This window comes from Colias philodice, chromosome 14 (assembly GCF_061535455.1).
Source record: "Colias philodice isolate Cphi_HAF_F1 chromosome 14, ilColPhil1 Martin Lab GWU primary, whole genome shotgun sequence".
In the NCBI taxonomy this organism is placed as follows: domain Eukaryota; kingdom Metazoa; phylum Arthropoda; class Insecta; order Lepidoptera; family Pieridae; genus Colias; species Colias philodice.
The window spans coordinates 779,500-793,204 of record NC_143099.1 but is presented as its reverse complement, the minus strand read 5'-3'; the positions used below and the strand labels follow the sequence as shown (position 1 = coordinate 793,204).

Sequence of the window (13,705 nt, the reverse complement as noted above, 5' to 3'; positions counted from 1 at the left end):
CACAGTAGTAACACTTACCTATTAGTAGTCTCAATCGACAGGCTCTGCAGACAGAGTCCACACGCGAGAGGTCCATCCTTAGAACTGATAGAGTCCTCATATCTCACATGAACATTCCGTATATAAATCTGAAGATTATTTACGATCGCCGTGAACAGATTCTCAAAGAAATTCTGAGGTCCCTTCAGAACTTCGCTTTCTGCTTCCAAGTCCTGTAGTATTTTCCTCTTTGCCGCTCTGGTGAGACGTTTCTCTCTTTCTGGGTCGAAATAACTATTGGATATTGCTGGACCAACCAAGATGAGGACATCTTCAATGTTGACTACTACTGGTTGTGTGTATAGACCAGACCAGGGGATTTGTAGGTTGACGCGGCCGATTGTACCGATTTTCACATCAATTGGTAAGTCTAGTTCATACTGAAAATATTGGTAAGTTTTCGTTACTGTTTCTACTTATACTAATTATAGAAATTAACACTTGAAATTGGGGAGATTTGAGAAAAAATTGTAGAGTCGCACGTTACTTAACTAAGCACCTATAGATATTTAAAACAAATATTTTTCGTTTTAAATACTACGATTAATTAAGTTTATCATTATCCTAAATATGAGCAAAAAATAAATAAAATCGTTAATGTAAAAAAGGCGCACTTTTCGAAGATATTTTTTTTTTTACGCTCGGCACTCGTTTAGCAGATCGCGATTGGCGGGCTGCTATAATTCTAACCGGCCAGTACTTTTCAATATCATAATCATGTATGTAAGTACCTCTTTTGTTGCAATTTAAATGCAATTCAGTAGTTACCAAGTTCGATATCGCGATATAAATAATTTAATCGTATGAAATACTTTATCCCACCTTGCTATTTCGTCATTGATTGTTGATTGATCAGTATCGATAAATTAAAATATAGGTATTATTAGTTAAACAAATGTATATTTATTCCACATACCAGAGCTTCAGGTTTCAGCTTCAACTCGGTCAAGTTAACATTCCCGGAGAAGATGCCCACATTGAGATTCTCTGTATCCAGATCCTGGACATATTTCCCGAGCAGGCGGTTCAGGATCCCCGCCACTGCTCCTTCGAACATGATGCTTTTTTTCTTTGTCTTTAGAAGTTAAATCCTGAAGAATTAAAGTTGATTGGAATTGTAGTATGATAGAGCAAAAATATATTTGATTTTGACGTAATTTTCATTAATTACGCCAAAGATTTTGAATTTCGCTATTCTTATCTACATTACGCATACCTACATACCTACATACGCAATTAATTTGTAGTAAAAATTATAATAACAACGATCAGCCCTTCATTTAGTATTTTTATTAAAAAAACTTCTGCAAAGAGTATCCAATAAATATCAGATTACTGTAAGTGCCTAATAGATAAAGATAATATTATAAAAAGCTTTGATTTTGTAATAATACATACATAAAGGATAAAGCGAAGGTGAGCTTAAATTTACTCTATTTCAAAGAACTTTTTTCTAATTGGGTTCCAATCCCTTTTATAATACCCGTCCTTTGAAAAATAAAGCTTTTCATAAGTCTCGTATTTTCCGAAAGCTGTTAACGACCTTTGATAATAGTCTGATCCCGTGTTTTCAGAGAAAATGTGTTTACTTTTTACACCCACATACTGAATAAGGTAAGTAGATATAAAATTATATTAAAACTTTTCCACGTAATGTTTGTATTGCTAAAATAATATTCCAATGAACAGATTTTACGGACCTTATTGTAATTTCAAATTCGAGGTAGTCCCGCTTTGATAGGTATATTGAAAGTTTCATCTGAGAAAATAATTGTTTTGTCGCACCTAGATTTTAATTGCAAAGCATCGAATTACAATGTAAACTATTTGTTTAGTAAACCGAGAATTTACCGTGTGCTATCCTTGATACCGTCGTCGTCTTGTATCCATTAAAAAAGTTCTCTTACTGCGTAATATGGACGTTAAAAATAATAATTGAAACACCAAAATATCTATTACAAACAGTATTGGACGCGACCACTCGTTGTTTACTCAATATTTATTAAAGTGTGTCCTATCTTATCTGATAAATATCGATAATCTGTTGGTAAATGTTAGAGGCGGGAATTTTGTATTGTTTTTGTTAAAAAGTTTTTTCTTATTTATAAATTGCATTTTTTACCTATAGGTAGCATAAGAGTTGATAAAATATAGGTAAGTAATAATTATATTTTTACAGGGAGATGAGTAAAAGTCCGCTATCTTTTAAGCCGGTTTATTTTGTAAGTTTACCTATTTAAAAAAAATATACCGCAAAATGAGGCTTCTTTTAAAATAGGCAAATTACGAGTAGGAAAATATTTCTAGAGACGTCATTAACCCCGTTTTAGGACGAGTGCATTTTAATTCAGACTAAAAGTAAAATGATACCATTTCTGGCATTGGCCAGACTGGGCTCTTTAATAGCCTGCCAGAATCGAACAAGATTTTACAAATGTTACAATATATCAGCCTGTAACAAACTATTAATGTCAAGAGATCAAAAAATAAAGCTGTCGACTCTATCAAATCTAAATTCGTATGAACGACACTATAGTCTATAAAACATCACCTATGGCTACTAGTTATTATTCTATGCCTATGGTTATAGGAATAAAACTTTCGTTAGATATATTATCATTTAAATAACGTTGAATTACGGTAATGACAGTAATAACTATTTGTGGGATAATGTATTATATTGAAGTGATCTCTATATTGTTATCTATATTTCTTTAAGTAAATGGAACAAACTGTGTTTCTAGAATTTATTGAAACTCAAGCCAGTCTTTTGCATATTTACTATTCAGTAATTGTTATGAAAGCAAACCAACGGCTGAGGTATCACGCGATGGTCGTAAAAATATAGAGCACCGTAGAGGCACAACTTTAGCTCAGTTATTAAATTAAATAAAAATAGTAAAACATAAAATACCTACAAGAACATAATATTAGGTAGAGTACTTAATAGGAAAAAATAATTCACGATAGACTTATTAATATCTTATGATTAAATTCGATTGTATATTTCGACGAAAGTGGTCGTTTGTATCCAAAGGCTTTTACAAGACAATATTGTTAGAGATATGGTATTTAATAAATAATGCAACAAGATATCGGATAGTGTAGCACATTATGTATTATTGCCATTAAGGTAGGTACCTATTTCTATTTTATTAATATGTATCAAATACAACGTACTTTTTTGACCCAAGGCAACCCTCATTACCATTTAAGAGCGCAACTTCAATCTCAACATTAATCTAAACGAAGAAGTTAAGCCTGTCGTCAAGGAATTCAAATGTTAATGATCAATTAAGATTAAAGGTCGCCGCATCAGGCACGCGCAATATCTTCGAATAATTGATGTTTCCATCACGGAGCGTCTAAAAATAGATTCAAGAGCAAGGACACACTATTGACCTAAACCTAAACCTAAGTAGCCTTATACAATCCTCAAAAATAAAAAGGACAATACTTTACAACCAAGAAAATAAACACATTTTCTCTATCTACGTTAAATCGTGGGTTTATAACAATGAAGCGGATGTGAAATAGGTATGGAAAAATGTACTCACCGTTACATGATTTTACGAACATTTAATATTTTTATAAGAGAGTGACGAAGGCTCCACCAGGAGTGATTGTTTTTCTCTCGAAACGTCACATAGAGCGCAGGGCCGGTTGCCGCGCATGCGCTGTGACAAAGTTCCCTTGGGGTAGGAAGGAAGGCATGCGGGAAACCCGTGATCGGCATTTAATGTCTTCGTTCAATAGATGCGTACTTTCTTATGACGTCATCGCAATTATCTTTGGGGAACTTTTAAAATATAGGAAGCTTTTGTACTTTTAGTACAGGCCATAGCTTAATGGAATGGTAAGGAGAGCATTACGTAAACAGTTCGCTGAACTTAGAGTTCACAATTCAAATTCAGAGCTAAAATTTTAAATATGACGTATTTTTTTAAATGCTCTTCATTATAATTCATTAGCAGATCTTATGCAATTCTCAGTATGTCGGTCCTAACCATAGTCATTACTTTTACACAAAATATGATAAGTAGAGAATATAAATCCTATAAACGTAAATATAAATCCTATGCAAATTTAATAGCAATATATATGTATGGATATTTTGTTGAAAAAAAACAATAGGCGTCTAAGTTTATATACTTTATCAAAATACGTAATGAAAACACCAATTATTGATGGTAAAGTAAAAATCATCTGTACCTTCTTCTTTCATAATTTTGAAGTAACTTTGTAATTCAGATGCAATATGTTTACGAAAAACAAAACATGATTAAAGTACACAATCATATTTTCATTGAGTTCTCATGAAATAAAACACAACTTATTTTTACAAAATATATTATCACAGTCACAAATTAATGTCATCATCACACATATCAAAGAAATCAACATCCAAAACGGGTGTAGAATCTTCCTCCCTTTCAAGTATTGGTGGTTTTACTTCAAAATGAGGGTACTTTGAGTGCCACCAATCAAACACATGCATACTAACAACTGAATCCAGTACTATGGAACATTCCGGAAATATATTTCTTGATACATTATTTCCTTTGTTAAAACCTAGATGCAGTTTCTCGGAGGAAAACCCTTGGGACAGAGTGAGGCTAACGGTTGATAGTGTGAGGCCCATTAAAGGTGGCATGTTGTATAATGTCTTGCAAAATACCTGTAAAATAATATAAAAATACGTAAATATTAATCAAGAAGTATTCAAGTCAGGTTTTAATGAGCCAATGTCCTAAAAATACCTACATAATTAAATGAACTTCACATAAGATGTAAATTATTATGCTTCAAATTTCTGTGTCTTTTAGAATTTAGACTGCTGATGCTTTTTTTTATGAAATTATCTTTAAAAACATATCATGCTTGTTTTTAATATATGCACTAAAAAAAGCTCTATTATATTATCAATTGTAATTATAATTGGGCTATCAATATATGATTCTTGTTTATTAAACATAAAAAAATCGCAGACTACAATTCTAACCAACATATTATTCAATAATTTAATACCTACTTGTAACACTTTAGTGCCCTCCTCAGGATTGGCGTCCACTCTTCCTGTATCATCCTTAACAATAATCTCTCCTTGCTTCTTAAGCTTGAAGAACACAGACCAGTTTAACTGGCCTTTAGTATACCATGAATTTACACACCTGCGCCCCACTAGGGCATGCGGCCGGCTATCATATACCGATTCTTTGGCCGTTCTCTCTAAAAACACGTCATGTGTATGATACAATGCCCTAATAACCCTCTGACGTAGCCCATATGCTCTATAGTTCTCCTCGATACGTAACTTTTTAGGCAATTGCATGTGATTTGCACAATACCGTTTGTACAATGAGTACCAAAACGATTCACGTTTCGTTATAGCATATGTTGATTTATTGATTGCCGCAAAGGTACCTACGTCTTCAGGGTGAACAAACGCAGAGATGAGATACCAAATGATTTCAGGGTATTCTACACCTGGACGATTATCAATGTTATCACCTTCTGAGGTGTGATTATGTTTTTTCTTGTTCGACTTTTTGATTTCAGATGCTTCATCATCAATAACCTCATCTTCAAGATTGCGGTCATGTTCTCTTATATGTGCATATATTGTGGAATCTGAAAATAAAAGTTAACTTTTATGGTCATTACTCATAATTATTGTGTTTAAAAGGCTTATTACACTACCCGATATGAAGGGCCCTGCATCTAGGGTGGGCGTGTTCCCTAGTTAGTGTGGCGCTTATTACACTTCTCTGCGAATTGGGCCCTAACTCAGTTTATACGCGAATGTCTAGAGAGATAAACGTATTGTTGCATTTTACATTTTACATTATGCCGCCGTCAGTATCGAAACTTCAAAAAGTTGCTGTAGCAACTAGCAGTGGCAACCGTTGACGCAATAACAAATATATAGTTTGTAAAATCCAAAAGTGCACGCCTCATAATTTTTTTTAATAATTATTTATTAATTATTATTTTTGTTTATTTAATAACAATTAAACCACATCGAATCAGACCCTGAAAAATGAAAGGGTTCTATTCCTGAGCATACTCAAGCGTAAGAGAAAAAAAAAGACTCGATTAGTAAAGTATTTCGGTCGCTATCGTGTTAACAAGAAAATCCTCCGCACATACAGACACACGGACGTCCAAGACAGAACTTTTTTAAACTGTTTTTTAACTAGTTTAAATAACAAAAATGACATCAAAAATATCATGAATGTTAAAAATAGTGTTTTTTCTTAATATGTGTGTGTATGTATTATCTTACAAGTGCAATGTATGATACATAAAGACATTTTAAGTTTGAAAAATCAGATGTTTTGCGCGAAGTGACAGTAGTACCCACCTCAACGCTTCGCTTATGAGGCGTGCAATATTAAAAAAAAGAAGAGAAAGATCTGGGTGAAAGAGTATTTGCGGTTACGTGAAAAGCTTTCAAATATGCAAATACTAAGCGTGCTTGAACCGGGAGTTTTGATGAATTAATTAGAGTAGGTGCAGAACAATTTGAACACTTGTTGAGTTTTAAAACAATTAATTAAACAATTGATTTAAACAATTTATTTATTTGTTAACATGGCGGTGTGATCACAAACATTTGGAACTTCCCTTTTAAGTTATATAAACCTGTAGTAGGGAAGTTTGGTGACACCTTACATACAAAAGCAGCCACTCCACGCACTAGTCACGCGGCAACTGAGCTCCCTAACCGCCCTAAACGTTATTACATTACCCAATCTGCAGGGCGCTTAGGGAGCTAGGCAGATCGGGCAGACCCGATCGCCCTAAATCGGGACACTAATTCCCTAAGTTTTATTACACCACTCTTAGTTAGGGTTAGGGTCCCTAAAAATTGGGTGGTCTAATAAGCCTTTTTGTGGTTAAAAAATTAATAGGTATATATGCTAGTCTTGTAGTAATTTATACCAAAAAAAATTCCAATCATAATATAAAGAAAAGTTGTACGATGTATCCCGTAAATTTCATGATAACCCTTATTAGAATAGAATAGAATTCATTTATAAAATTCATTATTACATGCGTTGTTGATTTTTATACTTATTGGAAAAAAACTTAAGAATATAACCACCTTAGATTATGGATTGGTCTCCGCGCGCGCGCTACGACTAGATACCGCCGGCGTACTTGAAAAATGCGGCAACTTATAGTACGCCGAATTCGGCGTACCCAAGCCAGTCGTGTCACAAGCATTGTGTGGAGAGGGTGAACCGATAATTTATAAAGATTTTGAACAAAATCTGAAGTAAAATGCCTATTTGTGTCATAAAACTATTTAAAAATAATACAACAAAAAATAAGAAAGACACTGGGATCACGTACCATCACATAAGTATCGTATTATTCGAAATTTCTCCTTTACTTCGAAAAAATTTTCTACGAAAATACGACGCCATTCAGTGTTGCCGTATTGCATATCCAAACAAATACACGTGGTTGAGGAAATATTTTAGCAATAATTTGAACTTTTTTTTTCAATACTATTACTAACACATGTATAAAAAAGTATAATACAATAATTTATTTCCGTTTAACCATGTTTAACTGACTCATATAATATGTTTTTTTTTAATTTCCGCTTTTTTACTTTTAAACAACCTTTGTGACTATAGTATAGTAGCGTCGCAAGTGGATTTGAGTCACATGTTCATGGATTCGATTCCCGGCCAGGTCAGGATGAAAAAAATATTTTTCAAACTTCTTTCCAAGATGCCAGATTTCCCATTTATGAGGTAAAATTTATGTAGCTGGCAGCCCAATTCTTCACACACACTAGCGTCTTTACAAATTGCCTAACACACACTACAGAAATGAGTTGCCGCACTCACAGAGCTCTTGTTTTTAGGTGGGGCGGTATCTAGTCGTAGCGCGCGCGCGGAGACCAATCCTTAATCTAAGATAACCACCAAGTCTGGCCTGTAAATACTCAATCATAAATTGTTTACACAAAAATACACATACTTTTTGCCTTTTTTTGACCTTTTTTCTTCGGCATCTGATTGTACCCTTTTTTTCGAAATTATTACAAACGATGCGATTCTGTGCAAGTGGCATTCAACAGTATTATTTTCGCTGATACACTTTAAATTAATCAGTAATCACACATCTGATTATACCATACGATAAGCTATTTTGGAGGTATTTATTTTTTATAACTTTGAAAAGTGAACACAAACCAAAATATTTTTAAAATTTCAGGTGACATGTGCTAATTTTGACAGTGACATGAGTAAAAAAAATATACAATACAGATTATATAAGATTCATGCAAAGACGATATCTGAGCAGATTCAATTAATTTTTATATTTATTCATTAGCACATAGTTTATAAATTTAAATATGAATGCATTTTTTTAAATTAATTATTGTATTCTCTATATACGGAAGACTCAAATTTCCCATAAATGTGCTTATATGCCATCGTCCAACAAATTGGCATTGATGGAACTGTTATTGTTTACTGGTCTGGTCTAATATTAGATTTAATACTTTTCTTATGAGTTAGTTTAGACAATATCAAGTTATATGTAAAAAATAAAATTCAAATAATATAGTTTAAGTTACAACATGATTTTAAAAACAATCATTTTGTCATTTCACATTAGCGCGCAATGTATGGTGTACATATCCGCCTAACATTTTTTTTACTAAATTCTTTGATTTGACTGACGTTCCAATTCAAGATGGCAGACATGCCGCTTGAACCGCGATAGTATGGAATAGTAAGTTTACGTTTTAGGTGTGTCTTTTTAGAATAATCGAACTATAATGTCTCCCGAAATATTGACTGAAAGTCTATACGAATATATCGACAATGTGAAGCAACGTTCGCGTATTCTTTGTGCTAGGTTTAGGTAACATTTGTGCCGAAACATATGTAAAACGGTGATCGAAATTATTGTGTTATTAAGTGTATCGTGTACGATAGTTATTCGTGTTTGATGTTAAATTAAAATGTGGAATATGATGTGCGACGTGATGCCCACGATATCTGAAGACAGTATTAGTCAACGGAGTTCGCAGTTCTCCGGCGAGGACGCGAATTTCGAACAACTTATGGTTTCGATGTTGGATGAGCGAGATAAACTGGTGGAAAGCTTGCGTGAGACGCAGGAGCGGCTCGGGGACACGGAGCTGCGGCTGAAGGAAGTGGAGAAGGAGCGGGACTCGCTGCAGAGACAAATTGCAGCCAACTTACCTCAGGTCAGTGACTTTTCTCATTCTTAAGTGCATACTATTTTAAGAAACAAAACGTCTTATTTCGCCGCATTCGTTTTGCATATCAATGTTTTCACGACCTTCGATGCAAGTGGTCTAATCCCATTGGGCAATATTTTTGCAGAATGAGATAACACTATCAATGTAAATGAACTGATTATGTCTAAAAGTTAAAGTGTGTTGCTCTTATCAGTATACACTGACTTTTTTCGTCCTTAGTTGAATTTCTCTACAACTTTATAAGTCTAGCAACAAATTTTAAGAGTAGTAAACTTAAATTGAATGAGTTATCAATTAAAAAATGAATAGACTTCGATGGTGTATGTACTGCAGTTATATAATAAGATAAATATACAATTTCTTAATTAGTCTGTGATGTAATACATAGATTTATACTATACTACAATACATAGTTTAAGAAATTGAAGTACAAGTACATATACCTGTATTCATTGCTGAAAAATATTACTTTGAAATGTTATTTAACCTGTCACCATTCAATATACTATTATTTATCGTAAGAAGTGCAGTAGATAGAGACTCCTTACCGACTACAATAATCGTCTGAAATAGATGTAACTGGCCAATGATGATGATTATTATTTATTATATTGCATTGAATACCTTTTTTTTAACAATTTCTTAAATACAAAACAATTTAAAATAACCTTAAACAACTTGTCATTAGGATGTTATGTGTAATTGCACAAAACATTACAAAGATAATAACCAAGATGTTGTACATTGGGTCAAGGATGCGGTGTGTAAGTAGCGGAACGGCTTCAATGTTAAATTGTATTTGAAATTCAGTAAAATAATTAAGTTTTGAAGTATCTTTATAATAGGTTGGGTATATAGGTAGGTAAGGTACATTTGTGTAGTGATATAAAATAAGAATGAAGCGGGGTTGTTTGAACGTCACACGATTGTGTTTTTCAAATGTGTCGTTTTGAAAAGTTGATCAGAATGCAGATTTGGTCAAAATATTTTTAGTTTAGTTCATCTTAACACTATACTAATATATTTATATAATAAATTAATAATATAATAAATTAAATTAGGGATGTAACGATACATGATTTTGCCGATACGATACCGATACCGATATTTGTAGTAATGTATCGGCGATACCGATATCGATGGCTTGGTAGAAAAATAAATAGTTAATTATGCATAAAAAGTTACCAACATTTAACAGAGACAACTGTTAATCGTATTCTTTTAAATAAAAATGCCAAATCAAAAAAAAACCGGCCAAGTGCGAGTCGGGCTCGCGCACAAAGGGTTCCGTAGCAGCAAATATAATAAATTACAGTTAAATCAACCTATCTCAAAAACTATAAGAGATACTTTGATCAAACCAAAAATCGTTGAAAGAGTTAATTAGCATGCATCACCTCTATTTTTTTTAGAATTTTATACCCCGTAGTTATAAAAATAGAGGGGGGGGGACATACTTTTTACGACTTTGAGAGCTGATATCTCAAAAACCGTTCACTTTAAGAAAAATGTTTTTTAGAAAACTTTATATCATTTTAAAAGACCTTTCCATTGATACCCCACACGGGTATGTACATCGAAAAAAAAAATTTCATCCCTCAGTTACATGTATGGGGGGCCCCACCCCCAATTCTTTTTTTTACTATTTAGTGTCATATTTTTGTAGCGGTTCATACAACACATATTCCCATCAAATTTCATCACTGTAGTACTTATAGTTTCCGAGTAAATCGGCTGTGACAGACGGACAGACGGACAGACGGACAGACGGACATGACGAAACTATAAGGGTTCCGTTTTTGCCATTTTGGCTACGGAACCCTAAAAACAACAAAACCATTTATTTTAGTAATATTATTTTACGAAGTCAGTTAAACTTTAAGTAATACACATACAATCAGTACTTTATAAAAGTTTACTATTGGTAGAGTTTTTTCAGAAAACAAAGTGCGCACGCGCGGGCGGCCTCCCGCATCGTTCATTGGGCGCGGGTTTTTGAATTATTTAATATCAAAAAAATTGGTTGTTTGTAAAGTAGGTTTACGATCGAGATGTTTACGTGATAACATAATGCAGTGGCAGCGCTCGAGATGAAATGGGAGATCGGTCCGTCTCTCTCTCGTTATACCTGCGATCGCGCTCGTGAGGTTTTGGTGTGACACAAGTTTATGAACATGTCACCCGACTAAAACGATTTTAAAAACGTTATCACGTTAAAAATTAAAAATTAAAAATTATTTATTTATTTCCTTTACATAAACAAATTTGTGATTGGAACACTCCTAGTAAGCAAATAAAATGCTTGTGTCAGGAGGTTCCGCTCTTCCTTAACACTATTACAGAAACAGAAATAAAACAGGTTACCTATCTTAATCTCGAATTTTAATATTCCGAATATCATAATCCAGAAAACGTTTGGACATTTTTTCATAATCCCGAATTTTAAAATTTCGAAGTTCTGTTTGCCATATAATCGCAACTCCGAATTTCATTTGCCCATTTCTTTATTTGTACGACGTTTTACAATCCAGACGAATGAGTTCCAGACATACGAAATCTAAATGCACAAAATCCAGATGACCGCAATCCATATGCACGAAAGCCAGATTTTTAAAACACAAATTTTTGAAATACAGTTGATTGATATCCAGACAAACAATGTCCAGATTTTTGAAATTCAAATAAACGATATCCAGCGAAACGAAATCCTTCCAGGGGGTCGCAGCACGAACCTAACCTAACCTACTGAATAGATTTTAATACTTTAACCTTTCTGTAATGGGCAAGTAAAACAATAGCGAGTCGGTTCTGGCACTCGCCGGCCGCTACCGCGGCACGATCGCTTCGCTCGCTCGGCTCGTGCGTGAGGGGTCACAGTTCAAACCTAACCTAACCTACTGAGTCGAATTTGACACTTAAACCTTTCTGTAATGGGCAAGTAAAACAATAGCGAGTCGGTTCTGGCACTCGCCGGCCGCTGCCGCGGCACGCTCGCTTCGCTCGCTCGGCTCGTGCATCGGGGGTCACAGTTCAAACCTAACCTAACCTACGGAGTCGAATTTGACACTTAAACCTTTCTGTAATGGACAAGTAAAACAATAAATTTACTTACTGACATGTTTATTTTCAGTCGATAGTAAAGGTATAATCACGATTGTATGGAAATCAAATAAAAAGATTATGAAAATCTGGCAATAGTTTATCTGTTATACGATTATATGGGAACCAAATAAAAAGATTATGAAAATTTGGCAATAGTTTATTTGGAAAATGGTACGATGGGAAACAAAAAAAAGTATTCTGAGAATCTGGTATAATGAGATCTGTATTATGAAAAACCGGGAAACAAAAAAAGACTTTTTAAAAATCTGGTTTTGGTGCATCTGGAAATTGATTCATCTGGGAAATTAAAAAAGGAATTTTAAAAATTTGTCATTCATTACATCTGTCTTTTAAAAGTTCTAACAAACGTTTTCGGGGTTTTAATATTCGGGTAATAGAAATTCGAGTTTTTAATAGGTTACCAATAAAACAATATGAATGAATACAATGCAAAAACATAAAAGAAAAGAAAGAATTTAATAAAAAAATATCGGTATCGGTTGATTTATTATCGGCGATACCGATATATCGGCTTGCCGATATATCGGCCGATATATCGGTATCGGTATCGGTATCGTTACATCCCTAAATTAAATATATTTATATAATAAAACTAGCGGTCCGCCCCGGCTTCGCCCGTGGTACCTACATGTTTAAACTAGGGATGTAACGATACATGATTTTGCCGATACGATACCGATACCGATATTTGTAGTAATGTATCGGCGATACCGATACCGATATCGATGGTTTGGTAGAAAAATAAATAGTGAATTATGCATAAAAAGTTACCAACATTTAACAGAGACTCAACTGTTAATCGTATTCTTTTAAATAAAAATGTCAAATCAAAAAACAACAAAACCATTTATTTTAGTATTATTATTTTACAAAGTCAGTTAAACTTTAAGTAATACACATACAATCAGTACCTAATAAAAGTTTACTATTGGTAGAGTTTTTTCAGAAAACAAAGTGCGCACGCGCGGGCGGCCTCCCGCATCGTTCATTGGGCACGGTTTTTTGAATTGTTTGATATCGGTATCGGTTGTTTTATTATCGGCGATACCGATATATCGGCTTGCCGATTATATCGGCCGATATATCGGTATCGGTATCGGTATCGTTACATCCCTAGTTTAAACTATCCTATCTCTCAAGTTGGATCAAACTGCACATGGTGTGCGAATTTTATTATAATCGGTTAAGTGGTTTAGGAGTCCATTGAGGACAAACATTGTGACATGAGATTTATATATACTTATTAAGATAATATAATAATTTAGACTGTTCCAATTTTTTTCATCT

At 33.8% G+C, this 13,705-nt stretch overlaps 3 protein-coding genes across 10 annotated transcripts in view; 1 reads left to right on the top strand and 2 right to left on the bottom strand.

The window, feature by feature from the left end:
• LOC149482619 (intermembrane lipid transfer protein VPS13A-like) overlaps positions 1-1,107 on the bottom strand; it is a 47,258-nt gene extending 46,151 nt beyond the window's left edge. Inside the window, exons 1-2 of the mRNA XM_089703440.1 lie at positions 956-1,107; positions 19-419 (exon numbers count right to left, since the gene is read on the bottom strand). Of these exons, the coding sequence (XP_089559566.1) occupies positions 19-419; positions 956-1,096 (542 nt within the window). The 5' untranslated portion in view covers positions 1,097-1,107. The remainder of the gene's footprint in view (positions 1-18; positions 420-955) is intronic.
• Positions 1,108-4,372: 3,265 nt separating this feature from the next.
• Positions 4,373-8,282, bottom strand: fsd (transmembrane protein fates-shifted). Its single transcript, XM_089703427.1, has 3 exons — positions 8,038-8,282; positions 5,072-5,670; positions 4,373-4,717 (listed from the first exon to the last, which is right to left on the bottom strand). Exons 1-3 carry the CDS (start codon positions 8,069-8,071, stop codon positions 4,400-4,402), a joined length of 951 nt encoding a protein of 316 aa, XP_089559553.1. The 5' UTR covers positions 8,072-8,282; the 3' UTR covers positions 4,373-4,399.
• A 477-nt stretch (positions 8,283-8,759) lies between these two features.
• Liprin-alpha (PTPRF interacting protein alpha) overlaps positions 8,760-13,705 on the top strand; it is a 116,575-nt gene continuing 111,629 nt past the window's right edge. For all 8 annotated transcript variants that reach the window (XM_089703406.1, XM_089703408.1, XM_089703407.1 and 5 more), the window contains exon 1: positions 8,760-9,280. In XM_089703406.1, the coding sequence (XP_089559532.1) occupies positions 9,032-9,280 (249 nt within the window). In that variant the 5' untranslated portion in view covers positions 8,760-9,031. The remainder of the gene's footprint in view (positions 9,281-13,705) is intronic.

Bases quoted from the DNA above. Each gene is read 5' to 3' on its own strand.
- fsd (XM_089703427.1), bottom strand. From the start codon at position 8,071: ATGCCGAAGAAAAAAGGTCAAAAAAAGGCAAAAA. The intron at 5,671-8,037 runs GTATGTGTATTT...TTTTATTTTCAG, and splicing joins AGGTCAAAAAAAGGCAAAAA to ATTCCACAATATATGCACAT. The intron at 4,718-5,071 runs GTAGGTATTAAA...ATTATTTTACAG, and splicing joins AGGGCACTAAAGTGTTACAA to GTATTTTGCAAGACATTATA.